Source organism: Malus domestica, chromosome 06 (genome assembly GCF_042453785.1).
Source record: "Malus domestica chromosome 06, GDT2T_hap1".
NCBI lineage: Eukaryota > Viridiplantae > Streptophyta > Magnoliopsida > Rosales > Rosaceae > Malus > Malus domestica.
In genome coordinates, this window is record NC_091666.1 from 33,216,732 (window position 1) to 33,241,698 (window position 24,967).

At 37.5% G+C, this 24,967-nt stretch overlaps 5 protein-coding genes and 1 non-coding gene across 6 annotated transcripts; 2 read left to right on the forward strand and 4 right to left on the reverse strand.

Moving 5' to 3' along the window:
* Positions 1 to 1,924: 1,924 nt before the first annotated feature.
* Positions 1,925 to 6,156, reverse strand: LOC103437978 (carbon catabolite repressor protein 4 homolog 3). The gene is made up of 13 exons (XM_008376513.4): positions 5,777 to 6,156; positions 4,592 to 4,755; positions 4,410 to 4,475; positions 4,252 to 4,304; positions 4,079 to 4,160; positions 3,821 to 3,907; positions 3,576 to 3,668; positions 3,440 to 3,472; positions 3,226 to 3,338; positions 2,902 to 3,013; positions 2,742 to 2,827; positions 2,555 to 2,639; positions 1,925 to 2,306 (listed from the first exon to the last, which is right to left on the reverse strand). Exons 1-13 carry the CDS (start codon positions 6,051 to 6,053, stop codon positions 2,190 to 2,192), a joined length of 1,368 nt encoding a protein of 455 aa, XP_008374735.1. The 5' UTR covers positions 6,054 to 6,156; the 3' UTR covers positions 1,925 to 2,189.
* Positions 6,157 to 9,088: 2,932 nt separating this feature from the next.
* LOC103437977 (cytochrome P450 CYP94D108-like) lies at positions 9,089 to 10,838 on the reverse strand. The gene has a single exon (XM_008376512.4). The coding sequence runs from the start codon at positions 10,691 to 10,693 to the stop codon at positions 9,143 to 9,145; it is 1,551 nt and encodes a 516-aa protein (XP_008374734.1). The 5' UTR covers positions 10,694 to 10,838; the 3' UTR covers positions 9,089 to 9,142.
* A 1,848-nt stretch (positions 10,839 to 12,686) lies between these two features.
* LOC139197232 (ATP-dependent Clp protease adapter protein CLPS1, chloroplastic-like) lies at positions 12,687 to 15,259 on the forward strand. The gene is made up of 3 exons (XM_070824196.1): positions 12,687 to 12,918; positions 13,380 to 13,527; positions 14,799 to 15,259. The coding sequence occupies exons 1-3, from the start codon at positions 12,855 to 12,857 to the stop codon at positions 15,058 to 15,060; spliced, it is 474 nt and encodes a 157-aa protein (XP_070680297.1). The 5' UTR covers positions 12,687 to 12,854; the 3' UTR covers positions 15,061 to 15,259.
* Positions 15,260 to 15,885: 626 nt separating this feature from the next.
* Positions 15,886 to 15,958, reverse strand: TRNAA-CGC (transfer RNA alanine (anticodon CGC)). The gene has a single exon. It is a non-coding gene; the product is annotated as a tRNA-Ala (tRNA).
* A 273-nt stretch (positions 15,959 to 16,231) lies between these two features.
* Positions 16,232 to 17,864, reverse strand: LOC139197140 (putative pentatricopeptide repeat-containing protein At1g53330). The gene has a single exon (XM_070823849.1). It carries the CDS (start codon positions 17,766 to 17,768, stop codon positions 16,365 to 16,367), a length of 1,404 nt encoding a protein of 467 aa, XP_070679950.1. The 5' UTR covers positions 17,769 to 17,864; the 3' UTR covers positions 16,232 to 16,364.
* A 2,669-nt stretch (positions 17,865 to 20,533) lies between these two features.
* Positions 20,534 to 22,429, forward strand: LOC139197233 (protein ASPARTIC PROTEASE IN GUARD CELL 1-like). The gene has a single exon (XM_070824197.1). The coding sequence runs from the start codon at positions 20,826 to 20,828 to the stop codon at positions 22,287 to 22,289; it is 1,464 nt and encodes a 487-aa protein (XP_070680298.1). The 5' UTR covers positions 20,534 to 20,825; the 3' UTR covers positions 22,290 to 22,429.
* The last annotated feature ends 2,538 nt before the right edge of the window (positions 22,430 to 24,967 follow it).

Here is a 24,967-nt window from a genome sequence, read left to right on the forward strand (position 1 = left end):
ACATCTTGCCGACCATTAGTAGAAGAGTGTCTAATATTTAGATCATTGGCCGACTCTAACCAAATCGATTTTGTTTCAACTTAACCATCCATTATTAGATGTTAATTTTGTCACAAAAAGTTGTTAGCAATGGAACCATACATTTATATATTGTTTTTTTTTTATTTTCTCAACCTCCTGATATGGGACATATGTTCAACATTCCCCCTCACGTGGGACCACCACGGAGTAGTGGCCACACGTGCAACCAATTCCACATGGTTTTTTTTTGTGGGAAGTGGCAAGCGAGGGTTATTTATCCCTTTCGGGCCCAGAGAGGCTATGGAGAATTTCACCATACTTATGGCCACAGTCAAATAGACTTATCAGCTCGAAGCATCGAACCTGGGACTCCCACATTTTTTTTGTTTATTGTAGAGTCGCAATACGCGCCTTTACCACTAATCAACTTGATGTGGTTCACATCGGACTTTAAGAGCGGAAGCATTGTATTACATTAAACCTTAGTAATTCGGGCACGAGATGGACCCACAAGAGACATAATCAAATCCGCTTTAATATCATATCAGATAATAAGAGCAACAAACCACTAACACACTCCTAACCACACCAACATTGTCCCAACTTAATCACTTATTGCTGGATGTTGAGTTTTGTCACAAAAACCTTGATACTATCGGGAGTGGAACCATACACTTGTATATTGTACTCTCAATTTCCTGATGTAAAACTTATGTTAAACAAAGAAGAATGCTGGCTACATTTTCATTTTGTCTTTTCTTATTGGGACCGTGCTCGAACTCCAAAAAGCTGTTTCTGCACTTCCTAAGAAGGAAGTCGTTTTTTTGGTATTGCATCCTGATGCAGGCCAAAAACTAAAGGCGTTATTACATAAAATTACTGGCAGCTGGGGATTTAAGTTTTATAATATAATACATGCATTTTTTAGAGTTATAATGCATGTATCTAGCTTTAAATTTGTGGCTTATGGAATTCCTAGGTTAATGACATTTAATGAAATCATTTAGTTTTTTAGGAGTTATATTGTAAGCCTTTATTTTTTATGTCTTTTCATATTTTTCACTTTAAGTTGTAAGCCTATAAATACTTGTATTTGTATAGAAGGGGAGAAGTTGTTTGAATTATCATATTGATATTTGATTTGTAAACTCGTTTTTATGTGTCTTTCTCTTGTTTAAGAGTTTGTTGCTTTGTTCTTTCCAGTGTCTACGTTGTAGGCTGGTACTAGAACCAAAGTTTATAGGGTTTTCAGGCCTCTCCTCGCACTAGGAGATAATGGACCCTACCTATCTATCCTATTTTTTGTTTTATTTTGTTTCTATCTGCTGGGCCCTGCATCACATTTGCTCTTCTGTTAGCATGAACATGAATTTGACCTCAACCATGAACAATTTATGAAGAAAGTTAAGGTTTCATCATAAAACTAATTGGTAATATAAATTAACTCGGTAAGTCCTTGCATGGTTTAGTCCCATACCGATGTAGGACTTGGTCTTCACATTCTCACAGTTTGAACCCTAGAAGAAATCAAAGGGAACTAAGAGGTATGCGACTACTATACATTAAAAAAGGTCGTACCCAGTGCACAAGGCTCCCGCTTTACGCAGGGTCTGTGAGAGGTGAATGTCGGCTAGCCTTACCCCCATTTATGGAGAGACTGCTCCTAAGTCTCAAACCCGAGACCTACCGCATTTATGCGACTACTATACATTAATCATATAATTAGTTTAATTTTGATCTGATGGTTAAATTATTGGTGACGATGATGTTTGTTTGTGTTTGTTTTGGTTAGCATGCAGCAGCACCAGCTTCAAATGATCGATGCTCATACATTTTAATTTTTTTTCCCGTTTGTACACAAATTTTACTTTGTTTTACTGTGTATAAAACAATAAATCCATGCTTCGCTGCTGAAACTCAGTCACAAGAGGACATCATAGTTTTCGATGTCAATTATTCAAACACAAGTCCATTTATGGTCAGCTTTTCAGCAACACTTGCCGCTTTTAATTTCGCAGCCAAGCATGCTCAATACAATACATGTTGAGGGGAGCAACAATCTAGCTTTATGTTCCGTTTTACTTGCTATTCAAGATATAAAACATCCTTCTGCGGGCGCGAAGAATATTAAGTTTCCGGATGCAAGGTATGCCAACAAGTTTCCTTCTCTAAAGCTTGGAAAACGCTGTTCTGCTTGACGATGCAGCAGTTTCTTTGTTGTCTTCGTTTGTGCCCGGTTTGAAGGCGAACTCCGTAACTAAGGCCAAGTGATCGCTTCCCACTTTCTGTGTACAAGTATGAGAAAATAGAATCAGATTTGAAGACAACATTATTTACATGCACACGCACACTCTTGATCATACTGCGAACTGGACCTATGCCCTGAGAGAGAATCACACACGCGCGCATGCACACGCACACAGAACCTCCATCAACCCCACAAATGCATCTATATGTCACTATTGACGATTTAGAAGCTTCGTAAAGTTTTAGCTCGAATGCAATCAGGTAGCAGAATCACAAGTTGCCCTACCTTGCAAGGGAGGCTACCAATCTTTTGCAGAACATCAACTGGAACGGTGTCTATAACTCTAGTGGGCACAAGTCCATCAGAGTACCTATACCAAACACAAGAATTTCACATGATTCATCTGCATTTTCATTGTCATAACCAACTCCACCAACATTAGAATCGTTGTTACGGAATTTAAGAAAAGCACCATAAGTAGTCAACGGTTCCAAGAAATTTTGAGTGGTAGGTAGTAGCTGCAGGTTCACCATTGGGGTCCCGTGTTCTTGTAGAACCCTGAAAATATGATATACTACATAAAAAAACTGGAGTATTAAACATTCAGGTGGTAACGGAATAAAAATTTGTACCTGCACCGTGGCATAGGAACTGTTAAGCTTCATCGGATGCACAACTAAATGGCTATCGGCATCTCCGGTTGCAACTCTAATTTCTTCATCTGTCCAGCAGTGCTTCAGCAATCTAAAATAAGAACGTTTAGAGCAAAATAAGACAACCCGCCTCAGTCATCTTGTTTATAGCAAATAGCCCGAATCTGTTTAGCCAAATTCTTTAATATATGATTAGAATTTAGTTGTGATGAATGTATGCACGTCACATCTGTATTAGGACATAGGAATTAAATAAAAACAGAATCGAAAATATGTATCTGCGTTAACATATATGAGACATACCCGTCTATCATTGTAAGTGGACTGCTAATTTCTTGTTTGGCACCCAAAACTTTAGCAGGATGACAATCTCTCTGCCCAGATAACTCTCTTCTGTCATATAACATGATATTCAGCTGTAAAAAAATCATACAGATTTCAAAATGAATGTTGGATGTATCGCATCCATCAGTATCCGTGTGACCAAAAAATAATATTCAAGCGGATAGCAACTCACCTCAGATTTTGACAAGAACTTGTATATTGCACTCTGTCAATAAGCAGGGAAGTAGTTCAACTTAGTTTGTCACTGTTAAAAGTAGGGTGCAATGACGATGAAATTTGTATGAATTTTGGACTTAAGAATATCCAACCTTAGGAGTGATATTGAAATCGCCGCAAAGGACAACAGGGGCATTACCCCATCTCTCTGAGAGGATTTTCGCCCTTGATATGAGAAAACGTATCTGAAACACAACACGATTTAATTACTGATCAAGCAGTTTAGCATATTGCCCCAACATAAGGTATATAAGCCTTCTTTATCTCTGTTGGGAAGCAGACATTTTTTGCATTTTATTATGCACCAGAAAATGAGCATCAGTGTAAAAGAACTTACCTGGCCTAATTTTGCTTCCCCTCGGGTTGGGTTATAAAGCACGTGGATGTTACCGATCACTACATTTCTTGATTCAGCTTTTTGCGTCTGCCTGTATGAATGAAATTAGATGCGGAAAGGATGGATACCATCTAGTTAAACAGCAGAATTGTTAAATATTTCCGTACGAAAGGGTTGATAGGCTTGATCTGAGGCCAAGTAATCTCAGAACCATGACTGGTGTAGAAAAGTATTGGCAAATGTTTACAAATGATCTACCTCAAAAACCGAGAGTTGCGCAACGTTGTCACCAAGTCCATAGCCCTTGAATTCAATACTCTCTTCCTCCAACAACCGAAAACTGACATGACGAGGTGGAAAATTATTCGATTTATTGTGCCATCACAAGCACTATAAACTGTAGGAAATAGAATAAAACACAACTGTCTTACTTATCAGGTTTCCAGAAAATAGCGCAACCATCAACGGAACCTCCAGTGCGTCTCTGCCATTGCAAGCATAGTAAAATCAACTGAAGGGAATGGTATCTAAGGTACTAGTTTTCTTCAATCTCATGGACAAAAATGGTATAGAACACGGAAATATCAACCTTATATGATCCGACATATCCCACTTTCGCTAGAATCTCCGAGAGCTCAAAATACTTGTCTACTTCCTAATAAATCACACAAACAACAAGAAGTTCAAATCCCATTTTAAGTGATTTTTTCAATAAATTACAGAATCAAGTAGCAAAATGAAAACAACAAATTAAATAGGCTTACTACTTACTTGCAAACACATTATATCAGGGTTCCATTCCGCAAGTTCATCGCATATGACCCTCCTACGATGGTCCCATTTGAGATATTTGGAAGGCACATTCCGGTACATATCTCTATGCCAGAAAGCATTTCGATCCCCCAAAATGTTATATGATGCAACAGAAAATCTATCTGCAATACAGAAGTTTATATAGTTTTAATCGGCAAAATCTTATATTTTCATCACAAATATGTATGCTATGATATAAACTAATCAAGTATGTTTGGGACTGCTCCTCTTAGCGCTAAATGCGTCTTCTAACAACCAAAAAGCTTGTATCATAAAAGTACTTTTTCAGGAAATTACTTCTTTCAGACACTTCCCAATACATTTCAAAAAGCACTTCAATAGGTTTTTAATAAAAACATTTATTGCATAAATACTTATGAGCAAAAATAAACAATCCCTAACATGCATACACACATATTATACATATACGCTATGCATGTGTCGATATCATTATCACGAACTATATACCATTGATACATTTTATGAGTAAAATCCAGAGGTGGCGTTGAGGGGAAGCGAAAGGTGCAATTGCACAGGGCCCCCAAATTTAAAGGCCCCCCAAAATTTTTTGGTATCTTATATTATATGTAATAATGTTATATATTAAAAATACTTTTATTAGCACTTTAAAATCTTATAGTGTACTTTTTATAAGTGTAATTTTTTTTCTTTCTAAATAAAAAAAATTTGAGTGCGCAATGAGATAATAGGAGAGCCAATAACAACACCTTAAAAAATGATTTTCTTTTCAATTTTATTGTATAATAATATTATATATTCAAGTGAAACTTTAAAGTTAGAGTTTTTTAAGCTTTTTGTTTTCTTTATTTGGTTGCTTAAGATTGAACTATTTTTTATTATTTAGTGAAGATTATATTTGTAACTCTTTTTACTTATTTAATGATATTTGTAAATTTACGGTAAGTTCTAAAAGTTGTTTTGATTTATGTTATTATTTTCTAGTTGTCCTACTTTTAAAAAAATAAAAACTATCTTAAAAATGGATCATTTTATAAATCTCGGACAGGCCTTCCGAAATCTCAAAGACGGCTATGCTAAAACCAAATGTCATAATACAAAAACAATTATATTATGCCAACTGAAAAATCTCTCAGAAGGAAGATATAAGTAACATATACGGACCTCGAGAAGCGAGTGGTTGATTTTCTGCTTGGATCCAATGGCGTACGACGTCCGGCGGAGCATGACTGTACTGTTCCTGCTTGTACCACGGACGACTAGTCTCGTAACCAGTAGACGACGATGATGAGGAGGACGAGCCTTTAGGAGCGGCGGTGCAGCAAGAAACGGTGGTCTTGCAGAGAAAGGAGGAGGAGGGGCTAGCGGTGGTGGCAGTCGGTGCGGTTGTTGCGACGGAAACGTGGCCACCGCAGAGCCAAGAGGAAGCGTCGCACCGCATCGTTGAAGATGAGGTGGGTGTTGTGCGAACGTGTGAGTGTCTTACGGTTTCAGAGGGGATTTGAATTGGATTTGCCTATCTTCTCAACTTGTTGACATTTTAACTTCCAAATTCCAACTGCTTATGTAAACTTTGGCGCCACTGTTATTATCTTACAGGCTGATTTTACTGTGTTATTAATTCCTGGTATTTTTAACCTTTTGATTGATTAATTAAAAAAATCAGTGAATGGAAATAAAGAAAGGTGTAAGTGTGCGGATATCGTTTTTTTTAAGGCTAATTATATTAACATTCTACAAATTGTTGAATAAATCCTACAAACTTAATACATCCCATATTTGTTTTTTCACTTAAAAATTATCTTAATACACCCCACTTCTTTCCCATAATACCCCCACACCCCACACCCCACATTCTCAATATACATTTTATATTTTGTAACATCCCACATTTTCTTCACACCCCACATTTCTCAAATCTTATAACACTCATTTTTAATTTTCAGGGATTGAATCTAACCTTATGAACACTAAAAGATGAATATGAATATAGAAGTTTAAATAATGCAACAAACACAAGATTAAATAATTATCGATGTCATCGAAATCACTAAAACAATGAAAACTATGAAGTCTTACCTCATGTGAAGCTCCTGAAACATCGATTTCGTGTTCCATTCGTCAAAAACAATTTTTCTTAATCAACATGTTTGATAGTTGAGAAGATAAATAATACGCTAAAAGTGATTTGAAATGTATTTATAAATCTTTATTTTTTTTTAAACCTAATAAGATCAAAATTGTCATTACATAGTAGAGTAAATAAGTTATTTAATATTAAATTTTAATGTGGGGTGTATTAAATATTTTGTGGTGTGTTAATATAAAAACCCTTTTTTAATCATATTTGGTATTAATTATATTCTCAATTTCTCATGTTAGACAGATAAATTAACTCGTAATTAAGATTTCAAGATAACAGTATCCTCACGAATTATTTTCAGCGCTACTCTAATTCCATGTGAAAAAGCCAATTTCAACATCAGGCCTATGACAATGAATTGGAAATGGATCATAAGTTTGATACATCAAGGGGGAGTTAAATTTCTAAGTGAATTGTAATGGTACTCATGATTTTTTTTTAAATGGATCATAAGTTTGATACATCAAGGGGGAGATAAATTTCTGAGTGAATTATAATGGTACTCATGATTTTTTTTTTTTTGGATAAACTTGATATAAGTCTAATTTTTTTTTTAGCCAATAGCAAGAGTAGTCCAGTTTATTAAAATAAGTCTAATACCTTAAATTTAATTATTTTATTATCAATAATTATCTCTTCAATGGTAAGATTTATTATAAAAATAAAATTTCCTCCTAATTATCTTTTTGATTATTTATTTGTTATTTCTTGTTCTTCCTCTTGCTTTAAACCCCATTTATAGATTTTATTTTTAATTTTTATAATCAACTATATCATAGGTTAATTGTATTTATCTACCTATATGATAGATTCTTTTTTTATAATCAACCTGCCATAGATTAATGTGTCTTACTTGTAGATATATTATGTTTTTTTACCTTTTAGTTAGGTTTCATATCTCGCTTATAGGTATAATATACATTCTTATATTTGTTACTTAGTTAGGGTATAATGTTTTGCAGATAGATTTATGTTAGAATATTAGTTTTTTTGTTGTAAATATTAATTAGATCTTTTGGAATTGGAAAATGCATAACATTAGAAGATTTTAATTGATTTTTAATATTTTTAGAAAATATAAAATGAGTATAAAAGAAATAAAAACATGTAATTAGATAATTGAACTTACTCTTAAAAACAATCTATGTTTTTGGACTTGGATCTAAAACCCTTTTTTTTCTTCAAAAAAGGACTAGCTAGCTGGTGGCTTCGTCGCGTCAATTCACTTTTTGGGAGCCAAGAAGACTAATATAGACATTTCAACCTTCGTTTAACCACCATCGTGTGATTCACGAGCTGGTGTCATGAATTTGATTATTCCTGTAAAATATGACTCTTACAACTATTAAACTCGCACATGACACAACTGCAAAAACAGTGCTATAAATTATCAACAACCCGATGTCAATATAGGGAAACTAAACTCACACTAAAAACACCAAATTACTATAAGTATCAATTGTTCCATAAACTTTGGTTTGATGGTAAAAAGTCGCGTTCGAGCATAAAAAATTACAACATTATTATGTATTTTAACTTTCTCACATCAAGCTATACGTTGATTTCTTTACGTACATAGTTACACAAAGTTAAGGGCAAGGACCACAAATTCGAAAGTAATTCTGTTTTGATCCTTCGAGTTTCAGCACACACAAACAAAAACAGAGAGAGGGAGGTGGAAAGGGAGCCAGGGCTGCCGTCGAGCTCCTCTTTGGCCATGCCATGCATTCCTTTAGCTCCATCAAATTAAGAAGCAAACAAAAACTCCAAAAGTAAAAATTAATTAATACTCTAATTAGGTGCACCACACTATAACTTTTCATCTAATTAGGTGCACAACAAAGAACGATTAGTTGTCTGGTGATGGGGAGATTTTTTAATGTGCCGAAAGCACAGTACGTCAAATGTCATAATACAAATGATTTGATATTTTAAAAAAAAAAAAATTTGCAATTACTTGTATTATGACGTTTGGTGCACCGGCCGTCTTCCGGACACAATGAAATCGGTTTCTGTAGATGTAGATTACCGATTGATTAAACTAATTCAACCAATTGATTAAAGGTAGCATTTTGTAAATTAATTAGATCTTAAGTAGCTTTATTAAATCCAAAATGGGTTTCTTTATATGTAGATTAAACCAATTGATTAAAGGTAGCATTCTTTTTTTTTTCTTTAAAAATAATGAACCAACTAGTGACTTTGTTACCATAGTTTACTTTTTCGAAAACCGAAAAGACTCTTCACGTAGATGAATAGGTTACATATTATGTAGTAATCACAGTGAAACTTTCAATTTTGACAACAAAATAGAAACACAGTGAAACTTTCAATTACACAAATGCAATTAAGATCTTATTAATTTTGTCCAATAAAACATCACATAATCAACGATCATCAGCAACACATCTCCTCCTCCTCACACTCACTGGCAGTCCACCTTTCATCCTGAGAGTCAATGACAACAGGTGCTCAGGACACGTGTCCCTATCCTGAACGTCGATCTCAAACCCCTCCATCACGGACGCAGCAATCGACTTCATCTGAATGTACGCCAAATCCTTCCCGAGACACATCCTTGGCCCGGCATGAAATATCGGATACCGAAAAACATTCTCCTGCCGACACGTGCCGTCCTCCGTCAGCCACCGCTCCGGCAGATACTCACGGCAGTTCTTCCCCCATATCTTCTCCATCCTCCCCATTGCGTAGGCATGGTACGTCACGAACCATCCCTTCCCCACGAACGTACCGTCCGGCAGGACGTCGTCGTTTAGACAAGCCTTCGTGTCGACCGGTACTGGAGGGTACAGCCGCATCGCCTCAGAAATCGCCGCGTGCAAATAGTGCATGTCTCGGAGCTCGTCCAAATCGTAAATATCGCCGATACGTTTCCCGTTTCGGACCCGAATCGTTTCGAGCTCCTTTAAAATGGCGCGCTCCACGTGAGGTCTGGACGACAGGAGCCAGAAAAACCATGTCAGAGCCGATGATGTCGTGTCTCGGCCCGCCAGAATGATGCTTATCACGATATCGCGGAGAAACTCGGGCGAGCTGTTGTTTTCGGGAATACCGATAAACAGGGACAACAAATCGGGACGATCCTCCGACCGTTCGTCGCTAATTCTTGACTTTATTATGTTATCCGCGAAATTATGGACGGTCGATATTGAATCTTTTAGCCTCCTCTCTGATCCAACGTTCAAAAAGCTCTTAATCTGTTGCATAATCCGAAGCGCATACAAAAATCTCCCAGAACTAAGCGTGGCTGCTTCTTCAAATGCCTGCATGAACTGATCTGAATTGGAATCGATATCGGCGGACTCAGATTTTCCGCCGATTGCGAGACAATTCGGGTCGACGTTAAAAGCCAACTTGCAAACGTTGTCGAACGCAAAGCGCTCCAAAACGTCTTGCAAGTCCAAACCACGTCCCGTTTCAGCGGCTGTGTCCAAACACGGGATTAGCCTCAACCCAATCTCAAACCTAACGTTTTCCATCACGAAGTTCCGGAGCGATTTCGTGCTGAAGGCGTAGCTGGCGGTCTTCCTCTGGACCATCCAGAGCTCGCCGTCGGAGTTGAAGATTCCGCCGCCGAGAAAGCCTTGAAGGAGGGATATGACCCTTTCGCCTTTCGGGTAGTTTTTGAAGTTGGTTTTCAGCATGTGCTCGACGTTGGCAGGGTTGGCGGTGATGATGCCACGGATTTTGACTGGGCGGCTGAAGATGGCGGTGCTGGTGGGGCAGTTGATGAGGATTTCGGTTGTCCATTCGAGAAACCGGTGGCGGTTTTTTAGGAATTCCGGTAGGGTTCCGATAATCGGGTAGTATTTGAAGCCGGTGTGTTTGTATTTCTTCGGCGAAGCGAAGAAGTGGAAGTAAAGGTAGATAGAGGGGAAGAGGAAGAGGAGGAAGGACTGTAGAGAGAGGAGTTCCATGGCAAACTGGGAATATTGTCAGCGTGGAGTGACACGAGCTGTTAATATAGATAGTGGCAGACATGCATACATTATCTTATTCAATATTTTGTCATACGATTAATATTTTTATTATTTAAGTAAAGTTTTTGTGAGATTTTAAATGAAAGTTAATTATTAAGTTGGAAGATTAGAAGCTGATAAATTATTAGGAAATATTGTAGTACAAGGTTGCAGAATTGCGTGGTGGTACTGATCTATTAAAAATTTGCTATATGTACAGTTAAAACACATCAGCTTTTGTCGTTAATGCTCAGTTACATATGAAAGGTCTATGTTAAATTTTTATGATCCAACGGTTAAAATTAAAGAATGATATGTAGAAAATAATCTCTTTATTTATTTATTTGTGTGTAGGTAGTTGTTGCTTTCGACTGCTAGGATGATTTGGAGAACTTCTTGTCATTGAGTCACTCTCACTCTTAGGGTGATTTCGTATTTTTAAACTTCTTTTGACTTTTAATTTGTTTGTTAGAAGCAAGATTTAAAATATCGATGATATGTAAATATCAGTAGTTCAAAAATATGAAAATTTCGATGGAAATATTGAGATATTATCGATATCGATAAAATTTGAATAAAAACCACGGAAATTGTAAGAAAATCTTGGAAATTTTTATTGAAACTTTGCACGATATTTATTTAGTCAATTATCTATTAGTTTATCACAAAAAATTGGAAGGAAATGCATTACCTGATGGATTTAACTGATTTAAGTTGATTATATAGTGAGCTGGCAAACATTGTAGTGTAGAAAATATGTAGTAATTAATGAAAGAAGTTTAAACACACCATAATCATTTATATATAATGAATTAGCACTTTATACATTGCATAGTAAGATACATGAGTGACTTAGTACCACATAGAGTTCCTATCAAGATCTAAAATATCGATAATATCGGAAATATCGGTAGTTAAAAAATACGGAAATTTCAATGAAAATATCGAGATAATATCGATATTTTAGACCTTGGTTAGAAGATAGTGTGGATGCAAATTTCTTCCTCCTTGATCTTGGACAATTTTGCACCTACAAAACAATTAACACCTTAGGTTAAGGCCAAGAGCCTCATGCGCCCACGATGAATGGGGGGGCTTTGGCTGAAGAACCTCCGATGCCAAAGTTAGAATTTAGAGAGAAAGAGTGTTTAGAGAATTTTGGGATTTTTGCCAAAGTGTTGGAATTGGCTTTTTTGGTGAGAATGAGAGTATATTTATAGGGATAGGAGGTGGCTAGGGTTTTTGTGTTTGATTTAGGTTTAATTAGCCAATTTATTTGGCTATTAAACATAAAATGAATGTTTTGGTGGTTTTTGGAATTAATTGGCTAGTTAATTAGGGTAATTAAAAAGGGAAAATAGTGGAAAAGGTGGAGAATAAGATGGTTTACTTTTCTTGATGGGATTGGCCGGCCATTTTAGTAGTTTTAGGTTTGGATGGGTGTTTCAATTGATAATTAAGGGATTGATTAGATAATTAATCCCTTAATTAGTCAATTATTATGATTTTAGGAAATATGAAAGGAATAAGTATATTATTTAGCTAATTGATTAGCTAAATAATGAAATGGGAAATATATGAATAAATTAGGTTTTAAGTTGATACCTATTTTGGGCACTTTTGACTTGGTTGAGGGATAATTGCATGCTGCTTGCGCGTAGGAATCCCGGTATACCTCAAGGGTAATTTTATCTTTTTTGTCAAAAATCCACGTATCGTTTTGTGATTATTTTTTGCTCCAGAGATAGTTCGTAGAGTTGGCTGATTCGATCAAATTAATACTCTCAAACGGATAGTCGTGTTAAAGTTTTTCTCCTTAGTTTTGGCTTAAAAACACAGTTGCTTTCTTACCGAGGTCAATAATTTACTGCTAATCCTGGCAACAGAGAGGTTAAACATCGCTTTCCATGATCATCACACACATACTTTGTCTCTCCTCCTAGAGACTTTCGGTACCACACAAAGCCCAGAACGGGATTTTTTCCACAGAATATGATTCTCATACGACGTGTCGTTAACTAACACCACCACTTACCACACAATCTGCACATGCCCCACCTTCTCTCTTCTAGTCTTTTGTGGCACAAGCACTGAGTTTGAGAGAGAGAGAGAGAGGCTCATGGCTGCCATCTGCGGTCGAGTCCCTCTTTCGACAAACCATGGATTCAATCTCACCAAATCAGGTAAGTCTTGTTTCTGAGTTCTTTCGTTTTTGAGCAAAAAGTTGAATCTTTTAGGCACAAATTTTGTATTTTGTATCAAGTTTGCATCCATTTTGTGGGGATGGATGGTTGAAACTATTTTATGCATTTGCTTAGGTTTGACGGCTGAAAGCCTGCAACTGTTTTATGCATTTTCTTAGGAGAAATATATAGGTTTTCTGCAAGTTGAGTTGTGCTATAAATTTTGAACTCTTAGCGGTGAACATTAAGAAAACTTTCATGCACATGGTGTTGCGGGAAGTGGTATCTCAAATTAATTATGCATTGTCATGTATGAAAAATAAAATATGTGGTAGTACGTGATTAACTAGAAGTACATGTTATTCGGCATACTACTATAGATAATTTTATCTCTTTAATACTCCTATGTTGCTCAGTAAACATTTGATTAACTCAAGGTTTAATTATTGATTATGTAACAGGTGATAAACATTATTTTCATAGACAAAGTCCAAATCGGAGCATCATGATGACAACATCAAGCACCAGACTTGGCACAGGTGGTGGGGTGTTGGACAAGCCAACCATAGAGAAAACAACTCCTAGTCGTGACTCCGAGTTTGACGTGAGGTAAATAAACTAGAAATCTATGGTGCGTTTAGACGAGAGATTTTAAAGTTTTATAGAATTTATGTTAAATTTGTTAGGAATGTACTACAAAAATAAAATAGAAGTTTTGAAATGATTAGATGCAATATATTTGTGATAACTTTCCAATAACACCTTGGAAAGTTTTTTGTTTAGTGTCTGTAGTGCGTAGTGTTTTAGAACTAACTTTGTCGTGTTTGAGTAGCTCATTTGTAATGTTCAAGCATTGCGTTTTTAATAATTGAGTCTAAAGTTTCTTGGTAATTTGAAGCCCCTTGTCCAAACATACTAGAGTAAAATTTGTGCGTGGAACGAAAATTCTTGAAACCCCAACATCATATCTAGCATTTTGAAGGGTGTTAAAAGTAGGACTCATCTCCGTACAATTAAGTGAATGATGTTCTCTTGCCTTGAAATTTGAATAGAAGCATGTAAGTGAAACAGTGAAGGAGGAAGAAATTTTGTTAAGGAGGGGTCAATTTTAAGTAACTATAAAATTATGATAATTTGAGTTTACATATGAAAGGTACATAAGAAATGATCATAAGTATCAACTTATTTAGCATAAAATATATTCTTAATTAGTTTACAACCTTGATATTGTTATGATTTAATTAATTACATTACAACAGGGGACGTTTTACAACGATGGCGAAAAACAATCATGCCTATACATCTTGATGAGTATTCGAATAAAAATAATTGGATATAAGTGTGAGGACACGAAGTTATGTATCTTTGATTTGATAAAGAGGCAAAGAATAAAATTATGAAATTAAGTGTTGAACTCTCAATTATGAGCAATTATATTTGTGAGGAGGGTCAACAATAAATATAGAAGCCAAGCTACACCAATATATAAATACATCATTTCCAAATTGTGAGAAGGGTCATAAGACCATCCTAGGCCTTAACTGGCTCCGCTGAGCTCCGCCAGTGAAGTGAAACACGTAAATTAAGTAGAAGTTTAAGGTCAAATTTGTATTTGGGATTGAAATTCTTCATCCCCAACCTTAACTCAGCTTAGTACAAATTAAGTAATTGAAGTTTAAAGCTTTCAAAGAAAGGAAGAAACATATCAAGTTCCAAAGGAAGAGTCGAAGGCAATTGAGCTACAAGTCTCTTGTTAGTAAATCAATATTTGAAGGTTAGAAACTGTTTTAGCAACCTTTTTCTCTATTGCATGTATAAATCATGTGATTAACATTAGAAAGTTTAATTTACTAAGCTTTGCCTTGATCAATTTTCTTCAGGAAATCAAGGAAAATGTCTCCGCCGTACCGAGTGATGCTGCACAATGACAACTATAACAAGAGGGAGTACGTTGTGCAAGTTCTGATGAAGGTCATCCCGGGAATGACGGTTGACATTGCGGTGAACGTCATGCAGGAGGCGCATCACAACGGCCTGGCGGTCGTAATTGTGTGTGCTCAGGTGGATGCAGAAGATCACTGCATGCAGCTCAGAGGCAACGGTCTTCTAAGCTCCGTTGAGCCCGCCAGTGATGGATGTTGAGGGCACTTAGAGTCGATTAGTATCATCGATCGTAATTAATAAACAAAATAATTACACAAGGAATTGCAGTTTTTAGATCACAAACCTATTAGTTATTCCATCTAGCTAAGAACAATACGATGTAGATAATGATACCAATCATTTATCAGTGAGCAGTTGATACAGGCGATATTCAATATACTATACATTAAAACTGCTAGGAGGAAGATTCAAACTTGAGTGCACAGATGGACGCAGACTGTTCTAGCAACTTGACACCAAAATCTAATTGACCAATATGTTGATATAGCTTATGTAGGGATAAGATGCTACATATAGTGTAAGGGTTGAACTTTAAATTCCGGGGACTTTGGTCCCAAAACTCCCCCTTCCCCGTCCCCGCCCCTTACTCGTCTTTTGAAACACAACATTCGAATAGAGGAGTATTTCTTATTAAAACGTGAGCATTCGACTAAATATTAATTGACAATAGAAGAGAGATCGCGGTCCAGTATCAATTAAAACTAACGCAAAGCTTCTTTTTTGACGTGGGACAACTTTCAACTCTGTATCAGTTTAACAGTGGTGGGTTAGTTGGGAATTATCAAAGAAAAAGGAGAAAAAGACTAACCAACTCGCAATAGTAGGTGAGGACATGTCTGCATTTGCAGCAGCAGCTCCACTCCCTTTCCAGCCAAAATTTGGTTCCAGAAAAGGAAGGTTCTTTGTCTTGTACGATTTTGAAAAACGTTTTTCAGATGAATATTGTGAAGGGCTCCATGAGATGTGCAGAGACAGAGAGTACCGTGAAAATATTATGTAGACAAAAAAAAAAAAAGAAACGAGTGGAGACGCGGGGAATCGAACCCCGTGCCTCTCGCATGCGAAGCGAGCGCTCTACCATATGAGCTACGTCCCCCTTGTTGACAGCTAAACATAAATTTATTTATAAATTCAACTAATATTGTCCTTCAATCATTCATTGGATGGCTAAAGCAGCCACAGCACCGTAGTATTTCAAATGGGATATCATGTAATTAAAAACAAACATTATACATGTAAAATTTTCTAATCCATATAAACACATAAAATTTTAGGTCAGACACCTAATCAGTTGGCTAGTCCGACCATACAATATCGATAACCATATCAACAACTATCAATACATCGTTCATATTAGTGATAGTATCAATGCTTCAAATACATGATTATTAATATATTTGTCGATGAATGTCTACGTGACAAGTAACTTATGATGTGACATTATATAAGAATGCCTTCACTTGTCCAAACCCCAATTTTAACTTATTGGCATGGCCACAAAATCAATTGCAACATTGCTTCACTAAATTATCAACAAGCTCAGAGACATTTGAAAGCTTCTCCTTCTTGCAAACCATATCAACCAACATTCCCCATATATCCACATGAAGAAAATTCCCCTTTCCTTTTCCCAGACTAGTTAGAACTGTCCCTAACAACTCTGCATTAGCTGCCTCACACAACCCCTCAACAAGTTTTTGTGTACTTGCAAGCCGAGGCGCGAAGCCCTTGAAGATCATCTCGTCTAAAACGAGGGATGCTTCATTGAACTGCCTCCAATCACAAAGTCCATCGAACATTGTTCGGTATGAAACCACATCGGGAGTGCACCCTCGTCGTGGTAAATCTTCGAGCAAATCATTTGCTTCCCTCCATTTCCCATCCTTGCATAATCCACCAATAATTACATTGTAACTAATAACATCTGGCTCACAATCCTTCTCCGTCATCTCATCCAAAACTCTATATGCTGCTTCAAAATTCTTCTCTTTACACAACCCGTGAATCATTGCATTAAAAGTCACAGTATCTGGTTTGCACCCATACTCACTCATTTCCTCCAAAAGCCCGGAAACCAGTTCTTTCCGACCAGCATTGAATAGCCCGCTGATTAAAGTCGAATAAACAGCTGAATCAGGTTTGATTTTCTTCATTACCATCTCCTCTTTCAGCTCAAAAGCTGAAGTCATTTCACCAATCTTACAAAGCCCTTTGATCAAAGAGGTATACACGTATTGATCAGGCACAACACCATGAATCACCACCATATCGTATTTCAACTTAAAAGCTTCTTTTAACCTGAAATTTGAACAAAGCCAGTAAATCAAAGTTCCAAACGTCACCGTAGTCGGACGAACACCCTTCCTAGACATTTCATCGAACACCTTCCACGCATCATCCAAGCATTCATTCGCACAACAAGCTTTGATCAATATATTATAAGTACACGCATCTGGAGTCGCGTAATTCTCAAAACCCACAAAAAGTCTGCTCATTTTCTCAAACTCCCCGCATTTGAAAAGCACATCCAGCAGCGAATTCAACGATTTCACCGTCCGTTGGCAACGGAAAGCGGGAATTTCATCGAACACTTGGAGTGCACGGTCGGGAAGACGAGCCCGACCGTAGAACGAAATGACATTGCAGAAGATTATTTCCGGTGGAGCGAAACGGGTTTCTTGCTTCATTTGATGGAGCATTTGCTCCATCTGGTCGAACATTTTGGCGCGGCCGAGCTTGGTGATGATGAGGTCGTAGGAAAGGAGAGAGTAGCGAAAGAGCTTTCCGGGCGGAGGATTCAAATCGGGGTTTGGGTTTCGGAAGATTTGGAGAGCGAGATTCGGGTTCTTCTCTCGACGGAGGAGGGAGCAGAGCCTGAAGGGAGATATTGGTTTTGAAGCTTTCATTTTGGTTTGCTTACTTTGTTTTAAATTCCCTCCCTTGTAGAAGAATCAAGGTAACGGCTATATTTGCAGGAAGAGGACGGAATTGATCAGCGGGCCGCAGGCCCATTACAAATTCTTAAATTAATGGATCAAGTATGTTACTGCAATCACGGCCCATTGCAACTTATAAAAATGAAACTTAGATACTCAGGTGCGGGGGTAGAACGACTTATCAACTGAGCTACAAGCCCCTTAAACTCATTATTATTTTTAAATAGTAAAACGGTTTACACTCTGGGTTTATATTGGTTTTTAAAATGGGCACATGGTTTCAGGTTTCTCACATTATCCAGTACGCTTTAATGTTTTGGACTTACGTCACTCTATGCTTTTTAATTATTTGACATCATAATCTTTAGTTAAATTGATGACATGAAAACCATAGGAGGGGTTTCTGAGTAGACATGGAAACCATTCTTACAACACAATAACCAGAATAACCATATGCATGCCACCTAACAAATGATGATAAGAGAAACTATTAAACCACCTTATTTAATGTAATACAAAAAAAAATTAATCTCAAATACATGGAAAAGAAAGGTTGCTCATTTGTGATCGAAAGGTCATGTGTTAAAATCGTGGAAACGACATTTTTGCAAAGTATGGGTTAGGCTGCATAGAATAGACGTTCCCCCCCTCTACCCGTGCCACGATTCTCACAAAGCGTGTCTTTTTTTGCTTGGGATCACCCTTTTGTAAAGATAGTAGCATTTAAGAAGGTTAGAGATCATAAGATTGAACAAAAACTGTCAAGTTCGATTTTATCATTTGGTTGTTTTTTGGTTTGTGATTTTGTTCACACGAAAGATTATGAATCGACTCGAAACAGTTCGAGCTTGTATTAAGTTCAACATGTATTTAACTCGTCAAAACTCGTGAAAGAAACAAACCAAACTTATGTTGAGCTACTAAAATCTAAAATCTTGTAATCTTGCTACCACGCCAATCATCCAAATCAACGGTGCAAACTTGCTTTGCTAATCAGTGGTCGTGCTTCATTCGCTTGAAAATATTTGTTATATATCCCTATCTGATGTGATACTGATATCCACGTCCCAGTTGCATGATTCTGCTGCATCGACTAAAATGCTTTTACATGTAATGTAATCAGTGAGTAGGACAAAGTTATTTTATGCAGAGTCTTAGAAGCATCTAGCTTAATAAACAATAATTAAGATTCGAAAATTGACCTATGATTTGATGTGATTCACAAATGAGAATGGAGTTCGATTCTCTCTCGTCCCTTTTTCATTCCCTCCCTCTCATTCTCACTCAGTTTTCTCTTCTTATTTCTTTCTCTACAAAAAGGGTAAAACAAGATGACGATGTGACTTAATCTTGAGTGTTCAAAAATGAGGGGAGAAGAAAATGGGAAGTGAGAGAATCCAAATCCAATAAGAATATGGAGTTATTAAGCTTGATGCCAATGCGCATCCATTCTTTCCTTTAAACGAAACATTTGCTCAATGAGAAGGATATTAATTTACTCTTAAGAGGCGGAAAACAAAGTTAGGCGACATAATAGGTTAGCCATTAGCTAGGTATAACACGACATAAATATATATAATACTTCATTGTGTTCATGTGAGTCAAATTTGAAATATCTTACTTACTAATAAAGTAGAATATCGTTAGACCGTACTACTAGTTTATAATAAAATGTGTGCAATTGTGTATTGATAATTATTATAACTAATAGATAATGATAAATAAGAAGATGATATATGCAAAAGTCAAGTAAAATTGAGTATTCTTCAATTAGGTTTTTACAAAATGACATCGTGTTCTTCCCTATATCACCTGTCATCGATAGGTAATTGAGACTTTATTTGCATGCAGAATCACGTAATGAGAGGTTTATGCATGTAACTAAATTTATACAATAAAATTACGTGATGAAAGATATAAGGCGAGAAAAGATTACTTCTAGTAACGCAAAGATTTATGCATGTAACTAGAGACTTATGTACATAAATAAATTATGTAATGAAAGATATACGACGGGAAAAGATTATTTCTTACGCAAAATTATTTCTTTAGCTGTATGTCTTTTGAAAAAGCAGTAGATCTTGACTTCAATTATTAATACCACCTTTAATCTCATCATCAGCTGAAACCAACCACCAGACTTTAACCTTTGCCCAAAAAGGAGGAGAAAAGAAATGCAAAACGCAACAGAAGGAAACAAAAGACTCCCGACCCTTCTGCCACTAAAAAGTAATTTTGAAAAAGACTATTTTCATTTTCCATTTCTGCAAAATAAATTAACAGATTCATAAGTAAACTCCTCCTTACCGGTAAGTCTTCAATATTCTAAACTACTGAATAGTTCGACTTTAAATATATTGAATTTACAAGTAAGTAAAAATATTATTTTCTTATTAACGACATTTGGCTCAATTGATAAAATCCGTGCCTTGTGTATCGCCTCATCAAGGTTCAAGTCTATTTGCTAGTAGTCTTCGATGGTGTGTGATTTGTAAATTTTAACGTAAATTCATACATGTGCAGCTGATAATTAGGTGGCACGTGTAAGTCATTCCGACTCAAAGTTATAAATATGTCTTGACTCTAATGAGGAGAGTAATAAGATAACGTCACGTCATAAGTTACCATGTACGTTGTCCGGAAACATGAACACATCAATACTATTGATGGTATGTTCATTAGTGTTAGTAATGTGAACAACATACTCAAAGCCGATGATGTAACCACATACTTATCGACATTCAATGATCGGACAAGCCAACTTATTAGACGCCGTGAAATTTCTATCCATTTTCACCCATGAATTAAGTAAAATTAGAGATGGACACCAGAATCCAAATAAGGTTGGCTCCTACTTTATTGCTCTTCAATCTTTACGTGAGCACACACCTCTCTCTCTCTCTCTCTCTCTCTCTCTCTCTCTCTCATACTTTCTCTCTCTAGATCTGCTGCTAAATAAAATCCAACTCCCACTCTCACTTCCCACTCATATCTCTGAGCAGCCTCAGCTCTCCGCTTTCTGCAAAAATGGCTCAGAAGACGTTTTTCTACTTGGCCTTCTTCTCAGCATTCTTCACGCTCACTTCACTCTCCCGCACCCTACCCGAATCCGAAACCGCCACCTTCCTCGACGTCTCCGCCTCCCTCCGCCAAGCCCACGCCGTTCTCTCCTTCGACCCCGAATTCCTCAAGCCCCTGGAGTCCCAATCCCAGGAATCCCGACCCCTCAACTCCTCCGCCTTCTCCCTCCAGCTCCACCCCCGCGACGCCCTCTTCAATTCCCAGCACAAGGACTACAAATCCCTCACCCTCACCAGACTTGACCGCGACTCTGCCCGAGTCAACTCGCTCCACACCAAGCTCCAGCTGGCACTCCAGGGGATCAAAAAATCGGATCTCGAGCCCATGCACGCCGAGATCCTACCCCAGGACCTCTCCACACCCGTCGTCTCCGGCGTCAGCCAGGGCAGCGGAGAGTACTTCTCCCGGATTGGCGTCGGGACACCGGCGAAGTCGTTCTACATGGTTCTGGACACCGGCAGCGACGTCAACTGGCTCCAGTGCAACCCCTGCTCCGACTGCTACCAGCAATCCGACCCTGTTTTCAGCCCCGCCGGATCCTCCACCTACAGCCAGCTCACGTGCGACGCGCCGCAATGCCAGGCCCTCCATGTGTCCGCCTGCCGCGCCAATAAGTGTCTCTATCAGGTGTCGTACGGCGATGGGTCCTACACCGTCGGCAATTACGTCACCGAAACGCTGTCGTTTGGTAACTCGGGCTCGATCAACAAAATCGCGCTGGGATGTGGACACGATAATGAGGGATTATTTGTCGGGGCTGCCGGATTACTCGGCCTCGGCGGTGGGCCCCTCTCACTTACCTCCCAGTTCAAAGCGTCGTCGTTCTCGTACTGTTTGGTGAACCGCGACTCGTCCGCGTCGTCGACTCTGGAGTTCAACTCCGCCCCACCGGCGGACTCGGTCACGGCGCCGTTAGTTCAGAACGGAAAAGTCGACACGTTTTACTACGTGGGCCTCACCGGATTCAGCGTCGGCGGTCAGCCGGTCTCCGTCCCGCCGTCGCTCTTCGCAGTGGACCAGTCCGGAAACGGCGGGATCATCGTCGACTCGGGAACAGCCATAACTCGGTTGCAGACTCAGGCGTACAACTCGCTCCGCGACGCGTTCAAGAGATTTACCAGTGACCTGCCGACCGCGAGCAGCTTCGCGCTGTTCGACACGTGCTACGACCTGTCGTCGCGGACCAGGGTGCAGGTCCCAACGGTGGCGTTTCAGTTTTCCGGCGGGAAGTCTTTGAGCCTTCCCGCGAAGAACTACTTGATTCCTGTGGACTCCGCGGGGACGTTTTGCTTCGCTTTCGCGCCGACGTCGTCGTCGCTGTCTATCATTGGGAACGTCCAGCAGCAAGGGATACGTGTCAGCTACGATTTGGCGAACAAGCGCGTGGGATTCTCGCCAAATAAGTGTTAAGAAAAGTTTAAAAACGTAGGGACGGACTCGGGTTGTTTAGGTATTAGGTTCGGATCGTGACATGAAATTATTGTGCAACTAGTTATTTATCCCTCGTAAATGTGATAAATGATAAAGAAAGTGATCGTAAAGTTGTTGCAGTATTGTGTGATACTGAAATACGAATGCACTATAACTAGTTCAGATCATGATATAAAATATCGATGACATCGGAAATATCGGTAGTTTAAAAATATGAAAATTTCAATGGAAATATCGGGATATTATCAATATCGATACCAATTGAATAAAAACCACGGAAATTATAAGCTGACAAACACTATGAGTGTAGAAAATATGTAGTAAATAATGAAAAAAAGATTAAACACACCATAATCATTTATATATAATGATTTACTACAATATTTTATACTTTATACATTGCATGGTAAGATACATGAGTGATTTAGTACCACATAAAGTTCCTATGAGGTTCAAAATTTTCACTATCTTTATCATCTCTATGTGTAGAGTAAATTTATTGCGAAGAGTATTCATCAAATGATAAATCCCTAAAATAGTTTTGCATGTAATTGTTAACATGTCACTCATATAAATATAAATATTTTAGCATATTATCACTAAAACATAAGTGATATATGGTGGTTACGGTGTTGGAGGAGTAAAATGGGAGGGGTTCAAATCTCCTTTGTGTTTTTTTTTCCTTTTTTTTCCTTTTTTTTTCCTTCCTTTACATCGATATTTTCGTTATTTTAGCGATATTACATCGATATTTTGACAAAATATTGCTGAAGTGTGAGCGAAATTATTGACATCGATATTTTCCGATTTTATCGTCGATATTGTCGTTATTTATACGATATGTACATAGATATGTTCCGAAATATCCGTGATTCAAAAAAACCGAAATATCCTCGATATTTCGTCGATATTATCGATATTTCAGACTATGGTTCAGATGTCATAAAGTTGCATCTACTTCCATATCATAATAAGCGACACTACCAATTCACGGATGTGATATAATTAGTTTACGTAATATAATATGAACGACAAATTAATTCATAGACAAAGTTTTAGTACAACTAGTCTATCTATAACAGCATGAGTAGGTCACGTGACTGTACGTAGTACTAACAAATAGAAAACATTAAACCGAGATTGTGTTTAGTACTACTAATAAGAAACATTAACGAAGTTGTTGATTAGTTATATCATCTGACTGATTAGTGTCACGCAGCAGTGTGATACGTATTATTTGGTCTCGAAAATAACATATACAGAGGACAGGTGGGATAGTTAATGTATGTATACGTATAGGTGAGAGGTGGATGATCATGAGAGTGGGGGACATCGATCCACTATACATAAATTTTGAGTAGTGTCTTTTTCTTAGGGTTTTAGTCGAGAAATATGGTTGAATTGTTGGTGTGGGTCTTAAATGAGTTCATAAAACATATTTGAGCATAAAAAATACGATTCGATATACCAAATGTTTTAATACAATTAGTTAATTTTTTTTTTAAGTCCGATCAATTATATTGTTACGTTTAGTGTTCCAAACTGTACTTACGGGAAGTTGATAAATCTCCCATATTTAAGAGCTATTAATAGGCCATACAATAATACCAAAAGTGGGGATACGTCGTAACTGGCCTGCATGTGTGCCACGTGGAATTGTTTTGGTTTGATATTTTGGTGGCGTCGTGTCCCTCTCTGACTGTGTGTTTTTGCATGTGATTTTTGGAGCGTTAGCTAATAAACGATCACACTGACAAGAAATTGTTAGTACGCCAGAAACAGGTTCAGTATATAAAGTGTTATAATATAATTAGTTGAATTTTGTTCAAAAGTGACAGATGAAGGATAGGAAAAAGCTAATCGTTTGTAAGAAAAGATTTTTTAGTGCATTGAAAATACGATTTGATATACCAAGTGTAATAATACAATTGGTTGAATTTATTTCTCTTCAAATTTCTAAACAATTATATTATTACATTTGGTGCACTAAATCTTGTTTCCAACGCACGATGCACTAAAAAATCCCTTCTTACAAATGATTAGCTTTTTTTTATCCTTCGTCTGTGACTTCTGGTGGGGTTATAGATCACATGGATCGTAGGCTCCACTTTCGCAAGTGGACGACAACGTAGGTAGATAAGCTCCTATGGAAGTAGTGGAAGACAACGTCCTCTTGGCTCCTGTGGAAGTAGTGGAAGACAACGTCCTCCGATAGAAACCTCACGCTACTAATTTACGTGTTACAATGTTCATTAACGACAGAATTGATTAGTGATGCTTCGTGCTAGTTTAGCATTTCTTGGAGACTTGGAACGTGTCGTGTGATTGGCAGGGAAAATGTGCATATGACATCATGATATTGAACGAGAACGTCACAAAAATAATGCATCTATTTTATGTAAGTTGTTCCCGTAATGTCGGCAAGCTGGTCTTTATCTAGTTGGGGCCTCCGGCTTTTGTTCAGACGAATAGGAATGCATCTTGTTGATACATGCCCAACCCAGCTTTAGTGTCCTGATTTCGAACAAAATTTAAACTAAATTAGATGATCAAAATTTTTTATTCTTTTTTTTTTTTTTGTCAATCAACTTAGATTATGTTAATCACGGTTGAACAGGTCATATGTAATATTATTGAATTAGGGTTCGTTTGGAAGT

Coding starts and splice junctions, on each gene's coding strand:
- LOC103437978 (XM_008376513.4), bottom strand. CDS start 6,053: ATGCGGTGCGACGCTTCCTCTTGGCTCTGCGGTGGCCACGTTTCCGTC. Junction 3,908..4,078: donor CGCAACTCTCGGTTTTTGAG/GTAGATCATTTG, acceptor TCATACAGGCAG/ACGCAAAAAGCTGAATCAAG. Junction 3,473..3,575: donor ATTTCAATATCACTCCTAAG/GTTGGATATTCT, acceptor GCTTATTGACAG/AGTGCAATATACAAGTTCTT.
- LOC103437977 (XM_008376512.4), bottom strand. CDS start 10,693: ATGGAACTCCTCTCTCTACAGTCCTTCCTCCTCTTCCTCTTCCCCTCT.
- LOC139197232 (XM_070824196.1), top strand. CDS start 12,855: ATGGCTGCCATCTGCGGTCGAGTCCCTCTTTCGACAAACCATGGATTC. Junction 12,919..13,379: donor ATTCAATCTCACCAAATCAG/GTAAGTCTTGTT, acceptor ATTATGTAACAG/GTGATAAACATTATTTTCAT. Junction 13,528..14,798: donor GACTCCGAGTTTGACGTGAG/GTAAATAAACTA, acceptor AATTTTCTTCAG/GAAATCAAGGAAAATGTCTC.
- LOC139197140 (XM_070823849.1), bottom strand. CDS start 17,768: ATGAAAGCTTCAAAACCAATATCTCCCTTCAGGCTCTGCTCCCTCCTC.
- LOC139197233 (XM_070824197.1), top strand. CDS start 20,826: ATGGCTCAGAAGACGTTTTTCTACTTGGCCTTCTTCTCAGCATTCTTC.